The following is a 25413-nucleotide window of genomic DNA, read 5'->3' as shown; positions in this document are numbered from 1 at the left end:
GAATAGTCCCAGAGAGAAGAAAGGCTATTCCCTGGGTCTGACTAGGTGGTGGAAGATGACTTTCAAGGTCTGAGGAGACTTGTACTGGCAGGTCTGAAAAGAAGGTAAGCTGCAATCTTTCAGGATGTTCCCTGAAATATCTCAAGGACTTCTCTGCAGCTGCCTTTTAACTACACAGAGCCAGGGAAAAGAGCTCAGGTGGTTATTAAGTCTACACACAGACTGAATCAGCTGGACTTGGAACAAATCAAAGGGACCAGATCATTTAGGACTGGATCAGCAATTATTGCTAAATGAATATGAGGAAGGAGTGCTTGATTTCTGTCTCCAAAGGGTGGTGGAGCCCCAGGGAAAATAATGTCCCAGGTACCAGTGTCTCTCCTCCTTGCTTGTCATCATGCTGCTCTCCACAGGGGTCCCAGCAGAGCCCACTGCAGAGATCTGTGGGAAAGGATCTTGCAGACATGGAAGAAACAGAGGTAATATGGCAAGAAGTGGCAAAGAGCCACACAGCATCTCCTCAGAAAGGTCACCGAGCTGATTCCGAAGAAATGTAGACATTCAGGATTACAAAAATCCAGATAAATACAAGAAATATCTCTTTCAACCAGCACCCCAAAAGAAGGAAAATCAATCCCTTTGGGTCAGGAATGTTTCTGCCTCTGCTCTTCATTTTATTCAAGTACACCATAAAGGGATTTGCTTCAGGCAGGGAAAGGTGGACATCCAATAAAACCAATGTCTTTTGCAATGCTTTTATTATCCAGATACTCTCATTACTTAAAATCTGGCGCAAAGTCAAGGACTCCAGCTGAACTGGTGCTTGGTGACTTGCTGGCATAATTTAATGGGTCAGTACATAATTCTTTTGCTAAGAAATAATTTTTTTTCCAGGTTGCTGTTCCTTATTTGAGATCCTTTCTCAGCACCATCACAGGCCTGCTGCTGGGTGGTTCCTGTTTGAGCTGACATTTTTATGAGTAAATGGTGGGTGGCAGAAGAAACTGACCATGGGGGAAAAAAATTCTTCCTTTGTTATTTGATTACATAAAAGGATAGCATTTTGAAAAAGAGGTTGGAATTGCTTGAGGCGTGCTCAAGGGCAAGTGCCCAAACCCCACACATTCAGTGCCTGCTGAGTTGTGTTAGCTGGGGCTTCCTTACCAGAGCCCCTCATGTGTGCTAGGATTTATAATTCTCTTCTCTCCAGCCTGGGTGTGCAGTCCCTTCTCAGTCTGGCCAGTGAAGGACTGGGATGTCTTTCGTGGTCAAGGCAGCACAGAGGAACTGGGTGTTGGGCTGTCTTGGCACATAGCTACACGTACAAATGTAAAAAAAGCAGGAAAAATTTGCTCCCCCAAATATGTTGGGGTTTCAGAGAAAATAGAGAGGATGGGAAGAGAGGCAAATTTCAGGTCTTGGTGGCCCACAGGCTGTGAGGTTCCAAACCAAAATGAGACCAGGAGGCATTCACAGTGGGGTCAGTGTGGGGAAGGAACATGGTGCTCCTGCTGGCATTTGCCTGGTATGGACTGGCTGCTGTCCTGAGTTGTGCAGGGAATGTTGTCTGGACACCAGAAAAATGGGACTAAAACAACCTTACAGCAACTCTGTACATGTCTAGTTTATGGAAAAAGTGTAAAATAAATCAGGTGTAAACCACACCAGGTGTTTTACTGCTAGATATTTTATTACTATGGGTAGAGCATCAGGCAAAGGTGCTCATAAATCACTTGCAGTAGTTTCTTCTATTTCAAAAGAGATGGAATCTACTGGAATTTATTTGGATTGACAGCATTTATGTGAAGCCACAAGGAAATTCCATTCAAGATCAGAACACGCAGAGTTTTCAGTTCCTGCCAGGGATTAAAATTGCTGTTGAAACACTTTATTTCCAAACTGCAGCCCACAGCCCCAGGTGAGGTCATTCTTTCTTGTGTCAAGACATGTTGCATTGTTGTGCAGCCCATTGTATGTCCCAGGAACAGGTATTTTGCCTGTAAATCAGCAAAATTCCATGCATGTCTATAACTTCAGAGACATGAAATAAAAAACATAAGGGCATGAAAAACAAGATTGTTCATGCCCTTTTAGCTATGCATAGCTCCAGTTGGCCTAGTTAATTGTGTTTGCATCTCTTTTTCCTTTTCTGTGGTACTCAGTACAGCACTACCCAGTAATGTAATAGCACTGCCTGCTGATGTGAAAATCACAGCATGATCTCTAAAATTAGCTAAATTAATTATTATTTTTGTTTTTCTTATTTGACGTGTGCTATGACAGAGTTGTGACCACAGTCCAGCTTCAGGAATAAAACAGTTTGTGCTCCCTTTGAAATTCCAGAGAGCAAGGGAAGAGAAGGGAAAAGTTGTCTAAATACTCTCCAATTAGGCTCAGAAGTTACTGGCCAGATTTCTGAAATCCACCACTTTCTGGAAAGCCTTCCATTTCTATACCACAGCCCAGGACTGTTAGTGAGGGCCTGTGAGCTGTGCCGGAGGGGCAGGTACTCTCACCTCTTTCTCCTGAGGTTAGACGGACATGTGGGTTGAGCCCTGCGGTCTAAAGGAATCACTTCAGCAACATGTTTCAGTCTCAGTGGTGTTCTCCACCCTCTGAAAATTACAGTTAAACCCCAAAATAACAAATATTCAGGCTTTTGCTGTCAGTGTTGCTCGGTTTGGCTAGTGCTGAGAATTTACCCAATGTTCAAATTGGTTTCACAGTACTGACAGCTTACCAAAATAAGCTAAAATAATGTACTCAAGCTTTAGGTTAATTGAAGTATATCTACCACAGGAGTTTTCCAGGATTTTATCAAGATAAATATAAAATTAATTTAGTCAACCAAAGCAGACTTTCTGATACAGGAAATGCTCAAGTAAGATCAGGTAGCCCTTATTCTTCAAGCATTCTTCAAGTCAAATACAACTGAAGTCTTATCCAGGTGAATTTGATGCTGCTTCAGATTTGCAGATTGTGACATCTTATTTCTAATACTCACCATTTTTTCATTGGTTAGTAAGTGTGCAAAAAGGAGCATTTCTTCCTATCTTTCTAACAGAAAGATCCATCAAGAAACAATGCATTTTCTGCTGGCTTTTAATCATGTTTAATAGCTGGCTATTCTTCAGTGGTCGATTGGGTAATACCTCCCAGCTCTTGGGTGAATGACACTGCAAAAATACCAGAACTGTTTAAAAAGCCAAAAAAAAAAAAAAAAAAAAACCAAAAAAAACCCCACCCACAAAAACCCAAGAAAAAAAAAGTGAGAGTTAGCTTGCCGAGAAGTAAATTAAGCTGGTGAGTTGTGTGTGAACCAGTTGATGTCACAAGACCATTCGGGCCGAGGAAGTACAGCTGTACAGGTCGGTCCTCCAGAGGCTGTGAAGTGTTCCCTTTGCTTGGTGATTAGCTGGTAGGATGTCTTTGACTGCCAAAACCTTTGACTGCTAATCAGGGTTTCCTACACAGTGATAAAAGGGTTAGATAGGTTTTGGGATGAGATCCAAGAGACTATTTAGGTACTTGGTAGGATTTAAAGAGATGTCAGACACCTACTCAGTTCAGAGCTGTAATAAAGGAAACCCCCATCCAGCTGCCACCCAGCCCTGCAGGCACTTAAATTCACTGGGGCTTCCGCTATCACCTGTGGATGTTGTTCATCCACAGCTCCTCTCTCTGCTGCCGCTGGAGGGACCAGAGGGATGGACAAGGGGTTTCTCCATGTAACCCCATATAACTTCCACATCAACCCCACCTCTGTTCTGGGAAGAGCAGGGGAAATGCCAGAGGTGGAAAGCGTGGGTGGCAGTTTGGCAAGTCAGGCTCTCCCTGCAGAGGAAGCTCCAGCACGACTTTAATATTTACAATAAGCAGTGGATAAACACAAAGAAGCTTGGAATCAAGGTTATCCCTCTTGGCTGTGAGGAGGTAAAACTGAGTTATGCAGCATTCGCCTTTCAGCTCTAATTCCTGTGAAATAATCCACAGTAAATGCAGCTCCGGGTTATCAGTTTCATGTGTCTGTGAACAAGTGAAGAAGTTACTTCATTGGTGCTGCTCTTTTTCCTTACAGTGACCAAGAGAAAGGAAGGTGTTTCGGGTCATCACTTCTCACCTCTGCTGGGTGTGGACACACTTTCCAGCTCTGTGCCAGCAATCACGTGTGTCTTTGAGAGCCCCCTTTAGGTCTCTGACCCCTAAGGACAGCTGAACCTGTCCCACCCGCCAGCACAACTGGATGATACAATTATCTATTTCATTAGCGATTTTTTTTTTCTTTACACATCTAAATATTTTTGGTTTTGCTTTTTTTTTTTGTCCCTCTTTCACCTCAGGGCACAGAGCAGAGCTGACTGAAGTGCCTGCCTCGGCACTTTTTGTTCCTGAAGGTGTTCAAACCACTGGAAACCAGGGAGTTGGATGAGGAATTAAAGTCTTTCCTTGAAATTAATTTTATTTTTCACATATCTGCTACTGGTAAAAAGATCTTTCCTCAATGTGCCTTAATTCTTTTCTGATCCAAACTAATTCTCTTTCATTATCTAATGATTTTATCTTCATCAGTCTCTTCTGCTGGAAATATCCCTTTAAACATAAATAATTATAAGGGATACCAAAACAGAACTTGAGTCCTTAACCCAGGTTTCAAAACATTTGCTGGGAATCCTACTTTTTGCTACACTTATTCTGTGTCAATACAAACTATTATTTTCATTATGCCTCCATTTGGAACTGTGGGATCAGAGCTGGGTTCAGCTCCATTTGAACAGCTGTGGTGTGGGAGACACGAGTGTTCTTGCTCACTGCACAAGCCTTATCTGCTCTGGGAAACTTTGCAGAGACTGGTGAACTAGTTAAATTTTTACCAGATTAAAAAAATGAAAACTGAGTAAACAGCTGAGTGTGGCAATTTTTTCTGACAGCCTCTCTTGGATGCTTTCAAACGTTTTTTAATTACCCTCAACTGAACACACACTCTGGGCAATATTTCAATTAAACCCAAGTCATCATTCCTAATAACAGGATTAAATTCTGCCTCCTGTGTCACCCACATCTGGCTAAAAGCTGCAAGAGCCATTCCAGGTTCACTGTTGTGAACTTTAGCCCCAGGGACATACTGGGAGTTTTACCTGGACCATAGGGTGCACCAGTTGCTTTTCTTTCCAGGCTTTTCACATATCCTAGGTGACATCAAAGGATTCTTTCTTGAGGCATTATCATGCTTTATATGATGTCATCATTGTTTAATACTTGCCAGATGCTCTTTAATAACTTTCCCAGATGTCCCAAAGGCATCACTGAGATGGGCCACTGGCCTGAGAGGCACATCATGTAAATTATAACAAGAAGATGGTAGTGTAAAATATTGGGAGAAATTAGATTAGCCAGGACTCTACTGTGGTTTTGCTAATACAGAAAGGCTGCACCATGCTGCTGTGGATTGTTAGGAGCAGAACCAGCTCTGCCTCTGGGTCTGAAGGAAGTCAAATAACCCGACTGCCATGGACTAAGAGTTCTGTTGGGTTGGGAGCCAGCAGGGTGTAAAACCTTCCTGCTTTACTGATCTTGCTGTCCCAAGTTTCTCTGATTCATGGGCTCATACACAAATAAATGGCTACCCAACATCCCACACAGCAGGAGAAAAAAAGACTCTTGGATTTGTTAAGCCAGAACATTCTAAGGACTTCTCCCCCTCCTCCTCTAAGTAATGAATTCTTTTCTGCAGCCACCAAGAGAAACTGGAAGTGGCTGAAATGGCTGAGAGCATGACCACACATAAGTGTAGGCTCTTCAGCCTGCCCAGCACCAGGGCACCATCCCTGCCGGCAGTCGGTGGGCACGGCCTCCGCTGGGAATTACGAACCCAATGTGGAGATCTGCTGCCAGGAGGTAATAGCTGCTGTGTGAAATGGGATTGATGTTGCAAAAGGGGAGTGCAGAAAGCATCTGGGTGGTATTGCAGTGTTTTTAAGGAGTTACACCCTTCCTAAGGGCCCGGCCCAAGCCTGCTTGGAATCAACAGGGATTTGCTGAGTGACAGCGAGGAGCTTTGGAGCTGAAATATCTGCAAGCTTGCAGAAAGGGCCAACCTGATGTTCAGAGCATTGGTGGGTGTGGGGAGGCTGAAGGGTAATCCTGGCATTGATGGGTGTCCTAGCAGCTCAGGCAGGTGGTGGCCATGGTGACAAGGCACAGGGAGAGGCACTCCTGTCCACATGCCTCTTGCCAGGGATGAAACAGGGTGCTGACTGGAGCCCTTGCTGGGACTTGATGGCTGAGTCAGGGCTCTGCAAGAACCTCTCCCTGTCTTTTCCTCCCACGGACCCACCTGTCCATTGCTTTGTGTGTCAATCACAGTGTTGGGTGCTTCTTTCTGGAGAAGTCCACCCAAGCCACCCGGCTCTGCTTGTGTGCTGGAGAAGCAGTCGTACTCCAGAACAGTGTCAGGGGTGCAGGGACAAGCGGGTGGGAACCTGCAGAAATCTTATTTGCACCCTACCCCCATCTTTTTTTGTGAAGCCAATTTTCAGCTCCTGTGAAAGTTGAAAGGAGGCCATCCACCTTTACCTGCCTAAGCTGAGAAATACAAGCCTGACAATACAGGGCTGTTCAGGGAAACAGGTGTACACACTGCCTCTGGCAGGAGAAAGGCTGCCACACCAGGCACGCTCTCACTGCAGCCCCATGCAATGTCCCTACAAAGAAGTTTGCTGCGGTGGAGACGGTCTCTGCCTATGGGCCCACCTGAGGGGACAGCAGTGGCCATTGTGGGGTAGGATCTCATCCTGACAATCCCTCTGGCTTCAGAGGCCATGCTCTCTGAGAGCACGGCTGTGCTAAGGCACATGGAGGACAGGGAGGTGATTTGAAACAGCCAGCACAGCTTCACCAAGGGCAAGTCCTGCATGACCAACCCAAAGGCCTTCTGTGATGGGGTGACTACAGCAGCGGACTAGGGAAGGGCTACAGGTGTAATTTACCTGCATTTCTGTAAGGCCTTTGGCACAGTCACTCACAACATGCTTCTCTCTGAAATGGAGAGGTAGATTTAATGGCTATGCTGTTCACTAGATGAGGAATAGGTTGGGATGGTCATATCCAAAAAGGAGCAGTCAGTGGTTGAATGTCCCAAAAGAAATTGGTAAAAGGTGGTGTCCTTCAGGAACCACCTCCATATTGGGACCACACTGTTTAATATCCCCTTTCCTCTGCCATGGCAGGCGGTTTCAAAACCATATGACCTTTAATTTAAGCCACTGAGATTATCTCAGTTGGTTAGAGCATAGTGCTAGTAACACCAAGGTGGTCTGTCTGAATGTGGGCCATTCACTTAAGAGTTGGACTTCATGGTCCTTGTGGGTCTCTTGCAACTCAGAATAGTCTGTAGTATCTCCATCAGTGACATGAGACATAAACAGTGGGATCAAGTTCCCCCTCAACACGTTTTCAAGTGACACACCTGAGGGATCGGGACAAGCTCAAGAACTGGGCCCATGGGCACCTCACGAGGTTCAACAAAGCCAGCCTGGGTCAGGGCAACCCTAAGTATCCATAGGATGAAGGGAGTGAGAGCAGCCCTGCAGAGGACTTGGGGGTGCTGCAGGGTGAGAGGCTGGACATGAGCTGTCAGTGTGCTCTCACAGCCCAGAAGCCAATGGTATCCTGGGCTGCATCCAGAGCAGCGTGGGAGCAGGGCCAGGGAGGGGATTCTGCCCCTCTGCTCTGCCCAGACCCCACCTGCAGGGCTGCTTCAGCTCTGAAGTCATTAGAACAGCAAAGGTGTGGACCTGTTGGAGTGGGTCCAGAGGAGGGCCACAAAAATGGTCAGAGGAATGGAAGGTCTTTCCTGTGAAGACAGGCTGAGAGAATTAAGATTGCTCAGCCTGGAGAAGGGAAGGCTCCAAGGAGACCTTTTTGCAGCCTTTTAGTACTTAAAAGGGGCTTATAAGAAAGATGGTTATGAACTTTTTAGCAGGGCCCCTTACAATAGGACAAGAGTAATGGTTTTAAAATAAAGGAGGGCAGATTCAGACTAGATATAAGGATGACATTTTTTACAATGAGGGTGGTGAAACACTGGAACATGTTGCTCAGAGAGACAGTAGATGCCCCATCACTAGAAAGATTCAGGGTCATGTTGGGTGGGACTCTGAGCAACCTGATCTAGATGAAGATACCCTTGCTCATTGCAATGGGGTTGTATTAGATGACCTCTCAAGGTCTCTTCCAACCCAAACTATTCTATAATTCTATGAAATAGATTTATTTCAGCGGGATTGTAATACAGCTTTGGCTTGGTAAAGGAAATACAGATAACAGTGGCAATAGAAAAACATTCCAGGCAGTTAGGAGCAGAGATTTGCCTCATATTGGCTGTGGCAGTGCTTCCCAGCATGTTCTTGCAGGGCAGGGGTGGGTGAGGCACTGGGCTGACACAACACACACCACAAAAAGGGCTGGGGAGCCAAAGTGACTCTAACCTGGCAGCAAAGAGCTCATGGCTGCAGCACCTGGTGCAGGGGAGGCAGCCTGACTGAGCAAAAGGAGGAGAGCGGGTTCAGACCATCCCACAGCTGGTCTCATTTGCTTTTAGATGTTTGGCACGCAGGGTTGCCGGGATGGGCCTAGGTCAGTGGAAAAACAGAGTCAAAAGTTGCAATGGGGCTGGGCTGAGAGGGAGACAGAAGGATGGAGCAGGGTTTGCAGTGGTGCTGGAATCAAGGGCCATGGAGCGTAACAGGAATAGAGTCCAGCAGCCAGTGCTGCTGCCCTTGTAGGCAGTCAGAGCTCCTGCCTATTGAAAGGACAGCAAGACAAGAAGGTGGGAGGGGATGCAGGGAATTTGCAAGAGAGCTTTTCCAGAGGCTCTGATTAATTGTTTGGCATCAAAACCAATTTAAGCAATCTCTGCCCCAGGCATAGCAAAGGAGAAATCACAGGGTGGGGAACAGCAGCAGGGATGGGCAGAGACAGTTGAGCCAGCTGCCATCAGAGAAAACTGGCTGGACTACCATGGGAGGATGGTGGTGCCAGCACAGTATAAACCAGGCACCAGTAGGTCAGAGATTTAGAGGGCCAGGGAGACCCTCTCCCAGAGGGATAGCTGCAGGGCAGGAGCAAGGACAAACACCGAGAATGTCTGGGCGCAGGCATGCTTTGCAGCTCAGAGCAGTCCCAGTCAGCCTCAGCCAGTAGGGAAAGGCACAGGAAGTTGGAAGCCAAGAAAAGCAGCTCGGCTTTTCCCTGCAGAAAGGGTTAACTGTGACCCTACTAAACACAGCTGCCTCCTCTACTGAGGCCACAAAATGCAGCAGGCAGGGGGAAGCTGACTTGGAGAAACAAGTCACTAAAGCTGTCATTTCATCATGGTGCCATCTACTAGGAATAATTTAAAGAGAGCACTGAAACTGTCAGGGACTTTACCTTGGCAGCAACAGAAATTAGGGATATTTCAGAGGAGAGTGTTCATAATGAAGGCTGTACATAGAATGAGAAGAAATATTGCAGCCAAACACATCAGTCACAACTGGTCTTGCCTGCTGAGATGATCAATAGCTTAGTGCTAGTGAAGCCTTGGATCAGCTCTGGCTCTTTGATTTACAGCTGCCCTTGGTGCAGATTCGACAGGGACTGGCACATTTGTTCCCAACCCATCTGGCTGCCAGGGCACCGCAGCAACAGGGCAGTGTTGCCAGACTGCACCTTACCACGTCCTGCTACCACACAGGAAACATCCCAACCAAATCCATTTACAGCATGGCCACACACAGACTTGTGCTGGCCTACAAAGGACCACAGACAACCGATTTATTCATTGAAACTTTGCCCACTTACCCATGATGAAAAGAAAAGCAGTCACGGAACTGACATTCTAGAAAAAACTAACTGTTGGAATAGAACTCACTGTTTGAAAACTTGTGAGCAGGAAAAAGAAAACCACAGAGAGAGCTATCATCATATCCCCATTTGGGGTTCTGCAGGCCTGCATATTATCATAGACCAAAAAAAACTACTCCTCCTCCATTTGAGGAAAACATATCTGCCTCAAGGTATTTCACAGGTTTGTTGGCATTCAGCATAGGGCTATTTCAAATTGATCACTAAGGAGGTAAGACACAGTCAAGCATAATTATTAACTGATCTCCATTCATATTCACGACATGGTATGTGATCCATAGATGTCCCAGATGAAAGTCAAGTCTCAAGTTGTTCCATGAAACACAGTCCTGGAAGAGAATTAGCTGTATCTTCACACCTTGGAACCACCACTCTGCTTGTGCACCTGGGGAGTGATCCAGCAAGGTATAGCCTGAGCACCCACCTTCCTGACCCTAAGGGATCAGCTTTCTTAAATTTTCAGAGAGAATAATAGACTCTAGTATACCATAGCTGTGTATACTTTTTCCTCGAGCTTGCTGGTAGACACATTCAGAAGACTAGCAGCAATTTCTTTTCACAACAGTGATTGAAAAAGAAAATGTGCTGCGAAGGCAGGAAAGATCAGGAGTTTGCCAGTGGAAGAGAATAGATAAATGGCAGGGCTCAGCTCAGGCCCTCATGCAGGGACAGAGCTGACTCTAGGTATTTTCTCTCTCCTGTTGCTTGTGCCTGCTCCCTGTTAGGGTTTTACTAGTCATAAATAAAACAACCAACCCACTGAAGCCCTCTTACAGCATGGACACACAGAGCTGTGCTAGCACCTGTGAGAAATGTGATACAAAAGCAGGAGGAAAAGGGCACTCTGCACTATCTGCTCCTAAGGATACCTGCTCTTTGTTCTGCACTTTGGAAGAGTAGTTCCATTATACAAAAATAGTGAGGCCAATCCATTTGTAAAATGACAACAAACAAACCAACCCCCAAAACTTAGCTCTACCGAAGTCAGTGTATCCATGATGGTGAGAAGTAGCCCAAAACAGGAAGCACACATGACAATATAGCGGCTTTGCATTGCACCCACCTCTCACTTCCAGGTTCCCCTGCTTTCACAAGCACACCCTCCCACATCCACATACTGCCATACACTCAGAGTTTCCTGTCTATCTCCATTAGAGTATGGACAACAGAATTAGGGCATCAGTGCCCTGGATGGGAATGAGGGGTGCCTAGGGGTTATGCGCACTTTGGATGTAGTCTCAACTTGAAAAAGCTTTTTATAAGTTCCTACTTAAAATCTTGCCTAGCATTCACATACAGACTCTCACTTCACTAAGAAAGGTTGAAGTGTTCGCCTTTTATTCAGAAGACTTGCTCCATTTCCAGGAATACTTTTCCATGTCCTTGAAACTAGACAGACTCTAGTCTCATAACAGCACCATCAGTCTACTACAAAAAAGCAAACAAATCAAAACCCCAAAAGTTCCATGATGTGATACAGTATAAAGAAACAAATACAGCTAATACATTAGAGAAATAAACATCTACATAAACTTATGTAAGTTGCTATAAAATTGACAGTATGCAATTAAGAGATCAGTAAGATTACCAGGTCTGCTAGCTGTTTAAACAAGTCTACATAGGCTGTAACTATATTTTTGAGCTGTTTTTAGACATGAGTTTGCACTCAGAATCTAGGTATCTCAATTATCCACACTGGTGGGCTTTCATACAATTCCCCTACAGCCAGCAGTGTGTATGCAAGCATCTCCAGCTACCTTCCCAGACTCAAGCAGCACTTGCAAAACTGTGAAGATGTCTGTAGCCTATTGCCATCTCCTCCCTATGAATATGGTATTATAGGGTTCATCTGCATGTGCCTGGTTAAGAAATAAAACACAGTCAGTTGTGTACTATAACACCTTAAGTAACATGGAATCTTAGATTTTAGAAAAATATTTTAATCATCAGTTCACAAGTAAAAACTATCGCTATTACAAAACATCTTGTAATACTAGAATACCTAGCTTGGAAAGAGTTTTGTTCTTATTGCTGTTGCATTTAGTTTTCAGGAGCTGTGTCAGCATGAAGGTAGCAGTGGGCTTCCCACTTGTCATAGTCAGCTTGTAAGGGTACTCACAGGAAAGTGTATCTTCCTATTTAATCCTCACACAATTTTCACATGTTTAGGCTGCCCTGACTTTTCCCAGACATGTACCTACTCGACATCTGACACTATGCATCAAAACCTCACCCAACTTTGTTTCATACAACAAATTTCATTTGCAGCCTTTAAATTAAACATTCACTCCAAAAAGAGTGAACATCAGCATTAACACCGCCTTAGCTACTTGAAAACCCTATAACTGTGTTCTGGCAGCTATCAGATATTAACTCATTCATTTCATTTTGTTTGGTTTCTTCCTTATTCTCATGGTTGGGCTGCTCTTTCGAATTTCCAGCTTTTTTAGACCTTCTGAGGAAGAACTTTGTCAGTAAGTAACATAATTCAGCCACATTTAAAAGAATGCAAATGCTGGACACAGCAATCATGAAAATAGTGAACACCGTCTTTTCAGTAGGTCGGGAAACAAAGCAGTCTACAGTGTTGGGGCAGGGCCAGGCATTACACTTCATTAAGCGAGGCATTCGGAACCCATCGTACATGAAATAAAACGCGTACATGAAGACGGCCTCAAAGATCAGTCTGAAAAAGATGCTGCTGGTGTATGTCCACCACAAGGAGCCCTCAATACGAAACCTCTGTTTCCTAATTTCTTCGATGTCCTTGAATTCACATTTCTGGTCTCCTTTTCTGAACTGCCTTTTCTTCTCATGCCTCCTGTAAGCCACGTGCATGGCCACCAGCAGCGCAGGTGTGGAGACAAAGATCAGCTGCAGGGCCCAGAGTCTGATGTGAGAGATGGGGAAAAAGTGATCATAGCAAACATTCCTGCAGCCAGGCTGAAGCGTGTTGCAGACAAAGTCATCTTGTTCATCTCCCCAGACTCTCTCTGCAGCCACAACCAGGATCATGATACGGAAGATGAAGAGGACTGTGAGCCATATCTTCCCGATACTGGTGGAGTGCTTATTTACACCTCCCAAAATGGTATGCAGAGCTCCCCAATCCATTGTTTTGTTTCAATCCTCTGACCTAAGACAAGACAAAGAAACAAAACTAAGATTAACCAAGACAGGAAACATACCAGCAAGCATGTGGTTTAAAATAAAGGCAATATCATAATTGTAGCACATCCACTGGCTGTGGTAACGTTTGTTGACGCATTGGGCTTACCTACAACTAGTCACACATGATAACCTAATCACATATCAGCAGGTAGTATTTCATACTGGATTACACACACGGCACCACATTCATTTGACTCCTAGGTGTATTTGCCAATGTCACATTAAGTAAGAAAGACAGATGGGAAAATGAACACAGCCTTAAATAGATACAACTTCTAGTAGCTTGATAACAGTAACAAAATGATAGAAGATAACATCTACCTTACTTTTGGCTGATATGTTAAAAAATAACATGTTAGACAGAGAGAATTCCTATACAAATCAAAGCAAATTGGTTTATCCTTATCTTTAGAGTGTAAATAATGATTGGAGTACATTCAAGCAATAAAGACAGACCTTGAGTAACTACTGCTGATGCTCTGCACCTTCCAGGAGAAGGTCCAAATAACCTGCATTCACCAGTTAAAGTGTGACTGCATTCTTAGTCAAAGCAAACTTCACACTAGTTTGAAACAATGAAGGTAAAATCCTGGTCATTATCCACCTCGAGTTGGACATTTAAAATCAACGCTAAATATTCATACCAAAATTGCTTTTCTTTCTATTAACTACAAAAAGGGCCTAGGGTAACTGGATAAGGACTCCTCCTTTGTGAATGCATGTCAGGTTGCAGTTTTCTTCCTCTCATAACACAGCCTGCATTAGTCCTAGGTTAGGGGAGGTATTTCAGAGGCTGGGAGATTGCTATAGTCAACATTTGAAGAGTCCAGACAGGCCAGCAGTAGCTCAGAGACACTTTCAGCAGAAGAATATAGTTTCCAGCAGGTGAGTTTCAAAGTACTATGACTGTAATGAATTAAGGATTTCACCTTTTGGTCTCCTCAGGAACACCACAACTGTCTGAGTTTTTGCAGCTTCCACAAACAGCTTTTCACAGAGAGCATTCAGAGGTATTTCAGCCCATCTTCCCACACCCCTCTACTTCAGATGGATTTACAGAAAATTAGTTTGCAAACTACTGTGTCTTCAAGAAACTAGCACCTCTTGCCTATCAGCCAGGACACTCTAAGAGTGCTCACAGATCTCTTGATTCTGAAATTGCTCATGAAGGTTTTTATTTCACAACTTGGTTAATTTGTTTCTATCTCAGAGCACATATTTCTTTGGCATTTACAGCACAAGACACCAATAAGCAAAATTATCTTTTCAAAGTTGCTTTAAAGAGCAGCTACTGGCAAAAAGGTCATATCAATCACAAGATTTTCCTGACTCTGAGCTGGATCACACCGCATGAGGAAGAAAATGATGACACTATTTTGTAGTTGTCTTTCACGTCACACTCCCATCCTGAGTAATGTCAAAAACCTTCCTGGTTTACAGTGAGATACATATAATCAGTAGGCCACATGCTTTGACTGAGTATCAAAGTACACAACAGCCCAGAGAAAATGAGGACACTGAATTGTTACACAACACAATGGTATCTTTTCCTTGAGTTACTGGGATTTAAATGTAAATCTCCCTTCACTAGTTCCATAAATTGCATTTCCCTCAGATCCTGCTGGTTGACTGTGTGGGGTTATACTCCAGGAGGTGAAAACCAAGGGGGAGATCCAAGATCTCCTCCAGACTGGAGAGAACTTTTCCTGAGCCTCCTTCAGGATGCACAATCTACATGGGCTATTTCCTCTGTATGTGACTGAAACCACAGAGAAACAGATTTACCTTGCTATCCCTACTAGGTTATTTTTTCCAAGAAGATTCTTTTTTTTCATTAGCATACAGTTACAGAGTCTCTAGGGTTAACAACCCTATGAGGACACTGAGGATACAGGAAAAATCCTTAATACCAGAGATCCTTACTAAACATATCAGCTGGATTTTTAACCGTTTCCACCACTTTTCTGTCATCTGATTGATGAAAATTCTTTCGGAGTTTTCCTTTGCAATTACTGCATTGTTAAACAGACAGACAGTTACAACTTTTTAAGTGTTCTGTTACTATTACAAACATATGGCAATTACAGTACTTATAAAATGACACTACAACTAAGTACTATAACTAGAAATACTTATGAATATTTGAAAATAAATCCTCTAGAAGACTGGCACCAAGCAAACTGTGTTATTACACACATTATCCACCTATCCTGTAACTCCACCAGAGTCCTTACTTTCTTATCAATCATTCCATCTTCTTAGAGTGAAAAGGCTGTGAAGTGAAACCTACATATCTGCTCCTCATAAGCCCCATTTCTTAGCTTCACATCTCGCTGCACACCAGTAATGCTGCCATTTTGTTATAACTTCACATGGATTTGTTTCCTCCTTCCTGTGCAGAAGGAGATTCAAAATACAAGTTCCCCAGCATGTAGTTAGCTCAAGAAGCTCCCCTAGTTCTGTTTTCTGCTAAGGTCACACTACAGCTCATGTCCTGTGACTTTGTGGAGGTGCATTATAAAGCAGGTAACTTGTCCATAAGTTCTTCCCAGGACTAGTATGTTTTGGTTTGGTTTTTTTTAAACATGAACCATTTCATCAATCTGCTTAACAGTACAGACCTACAGATCATCTGAAAAGGACAGCTACATTAAAAAACAAACACCCAACCAAAATTAAAACAAACAAACAAACCCAAAAAACCAACTAACCAACCCCCAAAAATAAAACAAACAAAACAACCACCACCAACAAAAACCCCAGGCTGCAAATTGCAAAGCATGAGAACGTAAGAATGAACAGTCAGCAGGAAAGAGGGGTTGGCAACAATCCTCTTCATCTGACTTGCTCCATATTCTCTGAGAGTATATTGTGCTTGTTAAGCCAAAAATCTGTGCTTCAATTCTAGCAAAGTCATGTCTGTATCAGGATCAAGAAAGAAAAAAGCCATCACACTTTGAAGAGGCAGCCTTTTGTCCAGAGTCTCCTGGTGACATCTCCTCTCCCTTAAAAAGCCTTTGTCTTTCCAATCCGCCCAAACACTCCTCCCCCTTCACCCTTCCCACACACCTTACCAAATCTTCCAGCTATCTCTTCAGCTCCTCCTGCCACCATCCACTGTTCTTCCCACTGCTTGCTGAGCAAGTCACCAACCTTTGCCCCTTGCTCACAGCCTCTCAGGCTTGTTTTGACATTGGTAGAGTCATATGACTTCTGGACTACTCCAGAGTGCTACAGGCATGATCAGACACCAGTGAAGTCTCACCATCTTCTCCCTGAAAGATTGTAGTGCCATATCCAGGCAGCCTGAATGCCATCCAAATATTTTGGCCACAATGTTTCCTACTAGCTGGCTTCAAACAGTTCCCCTCAATGTAACTTAGAGGATCCAGTAAAGACAATTCAGACACTGCCAAAGTGTCCTCCCCTCTCCAACAAACAGACACAGTGATCCAAGCAGAATTTAAGTTAGCCAAGTATGGCCCTTCACACTACTAAAGCCACCAGTGCAGATCACTCCAACTAAACACCCCATCAGGGCTACCTGTACTGATGTGATGGCTCATTTACTCTTTACTCACTCAAAAGCTAGAACCATGATCATAGGTTATCTTTTTTTCAAATACCTGCTTTCATTTTCACTAGCAAGTAAAATATTAACTGTCTTGCTGACCACAGGAGAAAAAAGCAGGAACATTACATCCCTTTAATGGGTTGGTAAGTCCTATTTTTATAGGGTCAGTCCAGATACTATTTCTATGCGAGCAAATCCTGCCAAATGGTTACAGAAATAAAGAGTATGTAGACAGCCAAGGACTTACCTAGTTTGCTGGTACAGGACTCTACAAGAACACATTAAAGACATGAAAGCTTAGGTGAATTTTGGGGGAAAATATAAAGCAGAAATGAGGCTAGGGATTGGTTATAAAGGAAGAAACTGGGAAGAACAGAAGACAGCTGAAAGTAGCGAGGTTGAGTAACTAAGCATTTAGAATAATTTCTAACAGGGGAGTGCATTAAATGTTAAATGCTCCTTCACAAAAATTGCAACAGGGCATGAAAATAAGCTTTTCCAAGTCTCCACATAGATATCTGCTCTACTACTAGCAGCACCTTCTGTTTCATTTCAACAATTAGAGAAGCTTTTGCAGTTCAGTGGGATATAGTTGTTACAGTTAACAGTTAAAAACAATCACAAAAGATCACCATGCTTGATTGAAAAGTTAAGTTACAAGGGAAACAGTTCTGTACGATCACACAACATAGCCACATAAGCCTTTGTTTTTCATTTTCATTTCATTTGTTGTTGTTGTTGGTTTGTGGGTTTTTTTTCCCCACTAGTAAGCTAGACAGCAGCAAGAAGAAGAACTACAGCTTAACTCCTTCTGTAGTTCTACATCTTATGGGCAGTATTTTGAGCTCTGTGCTGCCATGGCTAGACTGCCTTGTACTTTAAAGTTAGTTCCTGTAAGCCTACATTAAACTGCAATCACAGCATGGTGCATACACCCAGTGAAAATCCCTGCAATTCACAACACTGAGGACAATCATCACTGAGCTCCCCTGTTTATGAGTACAGCTGGCTTGTTAACAGACACCCTTTCCCTTTATTAAAGACTGTTATACTGGAAATTCATTACTCAGTGGCTAAATCCACAGCTGGAATACAGTGAAGGTGTAAAAGCAACAGATGATATGTCTCTATCACATACATATATGGTGATTGTGCTATAGGATATTATCAAGCAAAAAAAAGGTCACAAGCAAGTATTACAGTACCTGCTTATGCTACAGGAACATCTAGGAGTCCCATTCAAGAAAAGGTCCACAGACCCCTAATTTATGCACAAATTCAGACTATGACTATACCCATCTCACCTTCAGTTTGGTTACCAATTTATTTACTGCACTGAATCTACACAGAAATTTAGAGGGTATTCACAATGACTCCACTTCCATCAGAATTTTAGTGTACAGTGTACCAGGAGTTACCAGTTCGGGGTGACTTTCCACCACTTTCAGCAGTGCCTCTGGATTACTGATAAAATGATCAGCAGGCTGCCAAGAAAAAAGTCACTTTATCCCACGTGGGAATGTGTTAACCAAGATAATCTTTAAGCCAAAAAGCACTGGTCTCAAGTGTCCCTGCTCACCCCCCAGCTGGGGACAAAGGCAACTCACATGCCCAAGAACAGCAGTTTAATGCAGAACTGTTGCCACAGAAAAGCTTCAGAACATCTAAACTAACAGATGTAAAATCATTACCAAAATTATTTTATGACCCAACTTCACACAAGACGTACTGCTGCACGTTGAGGTCCAACATGCATTCAAATGTGCTGCTGAGACAACTTTCCCTTCAGGTGTTGATCTCAACAGCTGCACTGGAGCAGGGGCTCATAGGGGGAGGTGATAACCAGCACCGAGGTGTCCCAGAGCTGCTTAATGCTGTGTCATTACTCAGATTTGAAGAACACACTAGTCTGGGTTTCAGCAGTTTTGCATCAGGATGCCTCCACCCTGCCAACCTGGCATCTAGTTTACAGCAAGCACTTAATTGCCAGTGTGTAGATTTTGTTATTCCTATTGCTGAGCTAGTTTTGGTGCTGTACTACGAGAATAGCAGCACTGTCAAGGCTGAAGCAACAAAGCTTCTAATAAATACAGATTAACATCTTCCAAAAGACAGCATCCTTTCATTTCACCAAGAAAGGTGGTACACAGGCTACAGCAATCACTTGCTAACTTGCTCAGACTTCCTACCCAATTTGTCAGTCTGCCCCATGCCTCAGTTTCCCAGGCATTAAACTAGAGATAACAAAAACCTCACCATTTCACAGAGCTGTTGTCCTGAAATGCTCCACTGCAATTACAAGCTTCACAGGCTGAACGGACCGAGACAGATAAGTAACAGTTCAAAGCTGGAAGCACCAAGCTTGAATTCAATCATCCAGCATATTTCTGACACCTGAAAAAGAATGCAGCTCCCTACATTGCTATAGCTTTAATGCAGAATTCAAAATGTAAGACAAAGCTTTGAAAGTAGACCTTGGCAACTAAAATCCTTTAACAGGTAGCTTCCAGCTATTTGAATTTTACAGCAGTATATTAAAAACTTCAAGGAGTATGCAGCTGGAAGACTCTGGAATATCAACAATTCTACTTCTTTCCTAAAAAGCTGAAAAAGATCAAAGGAGCAGCCTAACAATCACAAAAGCCTGTGCAATTCTCTCTAGTAGCTCTTAAACTTTGTTCAGAACACCTATCTCCAGATCAGAGTGGAAACTGGAGAGGAGAAGAGCCATGACAGAGGGATTCAGTATATCTGATTTGACGCAAGAACAGGCAAAGACTAATCAGGAACAGGAAACCTCTGACAGTTGCAGGTCTGAACACTGCAAGCATTGTTCTTTCCTTCTACTCAAGTTTAGGAAAACAGGAGGCATTCTTTGCTCTAATTAAACCCAGCATGAAATCCAGAGAAATCCAACAGATTAGGATCCAATTTGTATGTAGTTTATTGTTATTAAAAAATTATGCTACTTAAGAGCATTTAAGGGTTCAGTTTCTGCCCACAATAACACCCTTATGACTGTCCCATAGTCATGTCCTCACATGTTTTAAGTCATTTTCCAAGGATGCTTAAAAACATTCATACCTATTTCACCAGCCTGCAAGTGTAACTAGAGATTCCTATCCTCCAGAACATCTCTGCACAAAATTCATTCCACTCGTACAAAACAGGAATTCAGAGGTCACACTTGAAGGCATAACAAGACAGCACAAGTCCTATTGGAGTTTAGCCTCTCTCAGCCATTTTCCCCTGCAAACCTTTTCTTCAAAGTGTGCTTACAGTTCTTTAGAAGAAAGCTGAATTCCCGAGGGCTAGGTCTCTGCTGATACAAGTGTCCTATTTCCCATATATCTCAAAGAAAGTTTTAGAGATACTGCACCCTGCTTCAGGTCACCAAAATAACTTCTTAGTTATGACTTTTTAATGTGACTTTTCCTTTTTTTTTTAAGCCTGTTACCTAATTCCTATTTCTATCCCCCTACACCTAGGCAGGTGTCTACATTCTCTCTGCAAGCCTCTCCTTTCTTCTAAAACTAACAAGCCCCTGTCTTCTTTCACACACAACTCAAACTCTTTTGGAAACATTAATTAAGCTTATAAACACTAACATTTTACACTGCACTGTAGCTTTCCTTGAACATGTATTTTGTTATTTCATTCATCAAGAGTAAAGACCAAAGTAACTCTTTCCTTTTTAAAACTCTATTACAGGAAGAAATGCCGGTATACGATAAGGAATAGAATTAGTTTCAACATTCTTTTATTAACTAACAGGAGACATGTTTCTCTTTTTCTACATTCCTGTTGTTTTGACAGCACATTATCTCACCTCATATATCATCACTTAAGCTTTTCCTTACACAAACTGGTATTTAGCCAGGTAAGAGCCACAGTTTTCCTTCCAGATACTTCACCAGTCATCATTAAGTAGCAATTAAAATCAGCAAGGAACAGAACAAAGGAAAACATCAAAAGAAAAAACAGCTTCAACCCATGCTCCTATTTTACACAGTGTCTGGGACCACTGATTTAACTGTAAGTGTTCACAATAATCAACTTGTAAAAGCATGTCCTTTACTCACAAGTACCCACGAAGGTTATGCAGTGACCGTTATGAACTTGCACATATAACTCAAAGTGCTGCTATTTTGCCAGCTACTAAGATAGCCTGCTATACATTTTTCAAAGTACAATTACTTTTTTTGCACAAAATAAATGAGGCTGCCCAAATAATCTACCTGGGTTGTGCACCAAGGGATGCAAAACAGCAACACTGTCAGAGGCATAGCTTCAGCAAATTGAGAGAACTGGCCCTGTCAGGAGAGAATCAATTTCTCCAGAGAAGTATGCTAATTCATGGGGTTTTACAGTTCCATTTATAAGCTCTGAGATATGTAATCTTACCAGTTATGAGACTGACAGTTCTGGGGACCATCGGAAGTCGCCTAGAAACACTGACACACGCAGTACAGATGTAACCTCATGGCTCTGGAAATGTGCTGAAAAGCCCGCCTGGAAATTTACATTGCAGTGCCTAGCCGACACACAGAGATACCACCTTCTTCCAGGCTGAGCAGCCTGTCCCACCATTGCCTTGCTCTCTAAGGCAGATCTAACCCAATCACATGCACATCCTTCTGCCTACTGTCTTTTCTCTGGAGCTCCTCAAAGAATGTGTCTGCCAAGCAGGGTTTCCAGGCTAAGCAGTGGAGGCCAAGAAACGTTAAAAATTACGTAACTCCTTTAACAAAATTAAGGATGAAAATATATTTTATTCTGCCTTTGACTCCGTGTACACACATACGCTGTGGTGATCCCAAACCAAATCTGGACCCAAACCCTCAGTATTTCATACAGGACACATCAATTAATCATCAAAGTTATAAAACCTGGGTTTAAAAGAACATTCTTAAGACAAAAGGCCACTTCCTTCTTGCAACCCTTTGTCTGTTGTCTCAAGAGTATTTTCAGGCCGCATGGTGAAAACTAATGGGGTACAAGACAAGGAAATAATTTCCTCTGCTGAGAACAGGGGAGATATTCTTCAACATGAGAGACTGTGAAAGTAACACCCAATCTAGGAAAGTCCGATGACGGAGAAGCCAGTCATGCCCAAAACATGCCCAGCTCCTAGCTAGTGCCAGGCACTAAGCAAGCACTCCTGTCCTTACTCCAGCACGTCCTTCATGTTTTATGTAAGGCTGTAAGTATTCATTCTTTGTGCGATCTTATGCAGCCCCGATACTCAGAAATACATTTATTTCTGACTCACACCTCATTTCCTACTCCCCCTGTAATTCTAAGGAATGTTTCCAGCGTGTGATCAGACACTCACAGGACCTGTCAGTTTTACTGATGCAAGCTGTTTACCTTCCCGCAGCTCTCTTCACATCTGTAGGCGTGTCGCAAATTACCTGTAATTGCAGGAACCTTGATTTTGCTTGGTGTCGTAGCTGTCGTACGTACTTCACATAACGCGCTTACCGAGAGCTGCTGGGAAATGAACAAAGATTTCGCCGTAAGTTAAACGCGTAACCAACAGAGACGCGAGCATTCCCAACCAAAACTGCTCGCGGGCTTCGAGCACTCCCCGTGACGCTCTAGCTGGGGACGGGAAGCGGAGAGCGCCCATGCCGAGCAGGGTAAATCCTGCCGAGCAGGGTAAATCCTGCCGGGGCAGGGTGGGCAGCGCGCACGGCGGCTCCGCGCCCGGCCCGGCGGGCAGCGCCAGCAGAGCTCCCGGCGGCGCTGCCGCAGCCCCGGCCCCGCAACAAGTGCGGCCTCAGCTGCCCGGTGGGACCTACCCAGGGGCACCTGCCCCAGCGCGCCCCTTCCTTCCTTCCTTCCCTCCCTCCCTGCCGCCTCCTTTCTTCCTTTCCTCCTTCCCTTCCTGCCGCCGCCGCGCCCCTCACCTGCCTCAGCGGCGCCCGCTGCTGAGGGGCGGTCACCCCGCCGGGAGCTCCCGGCGCCGCGCCGGGCTGCGCCGATCAACGTGGCTCCGCCGGTGGCTGCGGAGCGGGCGGTCCCGGCCTGGCCGCCTCGGAGCTTTAAGGTCCCTCCCCGTTCACCTGCCGCCGCTTTTAACCCGCCCCTCGCCCGCCCCCGCCCGCGCCCCGCTCCTCCGGCCGCCCGCGGAGGCGGCGGTGGGAACCCGGGGCGGGGCCCGGAGCTCGGAGCTCATCCCGCCGCTGTGCCCCGCCGAGGGGGCTGCGCCCAGCGGGGCTTCCAAGGTGAGGAGCAAAGAGCCGAAATAAGGGATGGGAAGGGCTCGTGTCCGCCCCGCGGCTTCCCGCCGCGAAAAGGCTGGTCTGGGGTTGCAGGGAGAGACCCTGAGGGGAAAGGAGATCAAGGTAACAGCAGATACATGACATGGGGGTTTTCAGGGGAAACGCATATCTATTTAAGATAACAGGGTCGTGTTTCCATCTTGAGGAATCCAGGTATTCAGAAGGGCTTTGGAACAGAAAAAAGCCAGGTCTTTTCTCCTGGAAATCATTAAAAGAGCTACTGGCCAAACAGAGAGGGAAGAGCCAGTAGTTTCTGGCTTTTTGAGGTTTGTTTTCCAAGTGCGATTGAAATGCTAGAGCAGTGCCCTGCAGACTCTCAGGCTTTCACGGAGCTGCGCATATTTGCCAGTGCAAAGACCTATTTTGGAAAGTTTTCTGTTTCCAAGGAATACAGTTGCTGAGGAAACAATTCACTTTAGGTTCAAAAATCCCTGCCCAAAACTGTGTACCCTGTCTTGCACACAGGCACATCAAATTAAATAAATGGTTTGTAAACCTCTTAACTAAATTTCCAAAGAAAACGTACACCACAACTGGACAAACAGGACATTTGCTCAGACTTCAGATGAAAAACTCTTGTGTTTGTGTGCGTTTGGAGTATAAGGACTCAAATCATAAATTATTTCCAACAAAGTTCTACTGCCTTGTCTTTTCACCTTCTAGAATACAAGAAGATTCCCTGGGGAAGTCTTTAGCAAAAATCAGTTACTTAATTTTGATCTCATATTCAGGAAGAAGAAGTTGGAGTTTCTAGCACAAACAATCTAATGCTTGAAAGATAAGAAATCGTCATCAGCTGTTCTTTAAACATTAGCCTCTGTCTCTGTCCTCCGCATCTTTCCTTCCACCCTTTTTACCCTTGCAGTTAGATCCATGGAACCTGTACATTAGGACCATAGAAAAATTTGGGTTGGAAGAGATCTGAAAAGGTTTGTAATCCAACCTATTGGTCAAAGCTGGATCAACTCTGGGACTGTTCATTAGTTATAGCCCATCCAGGGGGAACCCAGGGAAATTGGTTCACTGCAGCAGCTGTAGGACCAGGCCCAAGGTATATGATGTGGTGCTGAGCTAGACATGCAATAAATGTCTGAGGGCTGAGTTTACCTGTGCTCGCTGACTTCTGTGAGAGTTGTGTGTTCAGATGATGTTCAAGGTCCGTGTGTATGACGTGTGTGAGGAAGGGAGGTGGCTCTGGGCCCGGTCATGCATCTGCACTTTGCAAAAAGGAAAGCCCATCTCCTGATGGAAGAAAAGCTTTAGAAGAGACGTCTGGAACTCATGTGTTGTTCTCTCTCCAGTCACCTTCCAGCTTGATTCAGTGACCTTGAAAAAGTGAAATGTGTCCTTTTAAGGTGTAAAATACTTTAAACATTGGTTCTGTTTAGCTGCAGCAGAGGATTTTAAATTTTGTGCCATCCTTGCCACCAAAAAGAGGTTTAGCGATTTTTTTTTTTTTTTACAGTAAGAGAAATACAGTGAAAATAGAAATCAAAAATGTAAGTCTTATGAGGAGTAGCTTGAGGGAGATGAGGGTGTTTAGCCTGGAGACAGGAGGCTCCCAGGAGACGTTTTTGCTCTCTACACTTGCCTGAAGGGAGGTTGTTGTGAGGTGGGGCATCTTCTCCCAGACAGCCAATAACAGGAGAAGAGGACACAGCCTCAAGCTGCACCGGGAGATAGTGCGGTTGGGCATCAGGAAGAATTTATTCACTAAAAAGGTGACTAGACATTGGAAGAGGCTGCCCAGGGTGGTGGTGGAGTCACCACCCCTGGAAGTGTTCAAGAAACAACTGGACATGGCACTTAGTGATATGGTTCAGTTGACATGGTGTTGGTCAGAGGTTGAACTCAATGATCTTGAAGGTCTTTTCCATGAAAAGCTAGTGGAAACAAGGCCCTACGGGTCTCACAGTTGCCTAAAGGAGGTAAGCCATGGGCAGAGTGTGGAGCTCTTGGAGCTGCCTTATATCAGGTCTTCACTGCACTGCCTTTAGGAGTGTCACAGTTGGAGGCCAACACCTGGAGTTGCTCCCAAGCCAGAAGCACCCAGTTTTGACAGCAAAGAAAAGTCTTAAATGATATTCTGTGTTTCTAAGATTAGATATTATCAAACTATCTATTCCCTAGACAGTGGGGAGCACCAGGTGAATGAGTGACAGGGAGAAATAGATCAGGTTCTCCTCTATTGGGTAATTCTTTCATCTCTCATTTGTTGAATTATATTTCTCTTACCCAGTAGCATCAGCACCCTCTTTGATTATGAATGATGACTCAGGGGACACTAGAAAAAAAAAAGAGAGAATGGGACATAAGTGCTGGAAATTTAAGGACTGGAAGTCCTAGTCTTAATCACAGTGTTTCACCTTTATTTATGAAGGTAAAATGGAATATATTTAGTAATTGACCACTTAGTAAGTAAACAGAGTTAAATTGTACTTATTCCTTTACAGATGAGGAATCTTTTATTCAGCTAGC

At 44.1% G+C, this 25413-nt stretch overlaps 1 protein-coding gene across 1 annotated transcript; it reads right to left on the bottom strand.

Moving 5' to 3' along the window:
- Nucleotides 1-11225: 11225 nt before the first annotated feature.
- On the bottom strand, nt 11226-13025 carry LOC121364191 (gap junction beta-6 protein). The gene has a single exon (XM_041487267.1). The coding sequence runs from the start codon at nt 13015-13017 to the stop codon at nt 12226-12228; it is 792 nt and encodes a 263-aa protein (XP_041343201.1). The 5' UTR covers nt 13018-13025; the 3' UTR covers nt 11226-12225.
- Nucleotides 13026-25413: the final 12388 nt, after the last annotated feature.

This window comes from Pyrgilauda ruficollis, unplaced genomic scaffold, assembly GCF_017590135.1.
Source record: "Pyrgilauda ruficollis isolate IOZ18807 unplaced genomic scaffold, ASM1759013v1 scaffold8, whole genome shotgun sequence".
Lineage (NCBI taxonomy): Eukaryota > Metazoa > Chordata > Aves > Passeriformes > Passeridae > Pyrgilauda > Pyrgilauda ruficollis.
The sequence above is the reverse complement of the archived record's forward strand: the minus strand, read 5'-3'. Positions and strand labels throughout refer to the sequence as shown.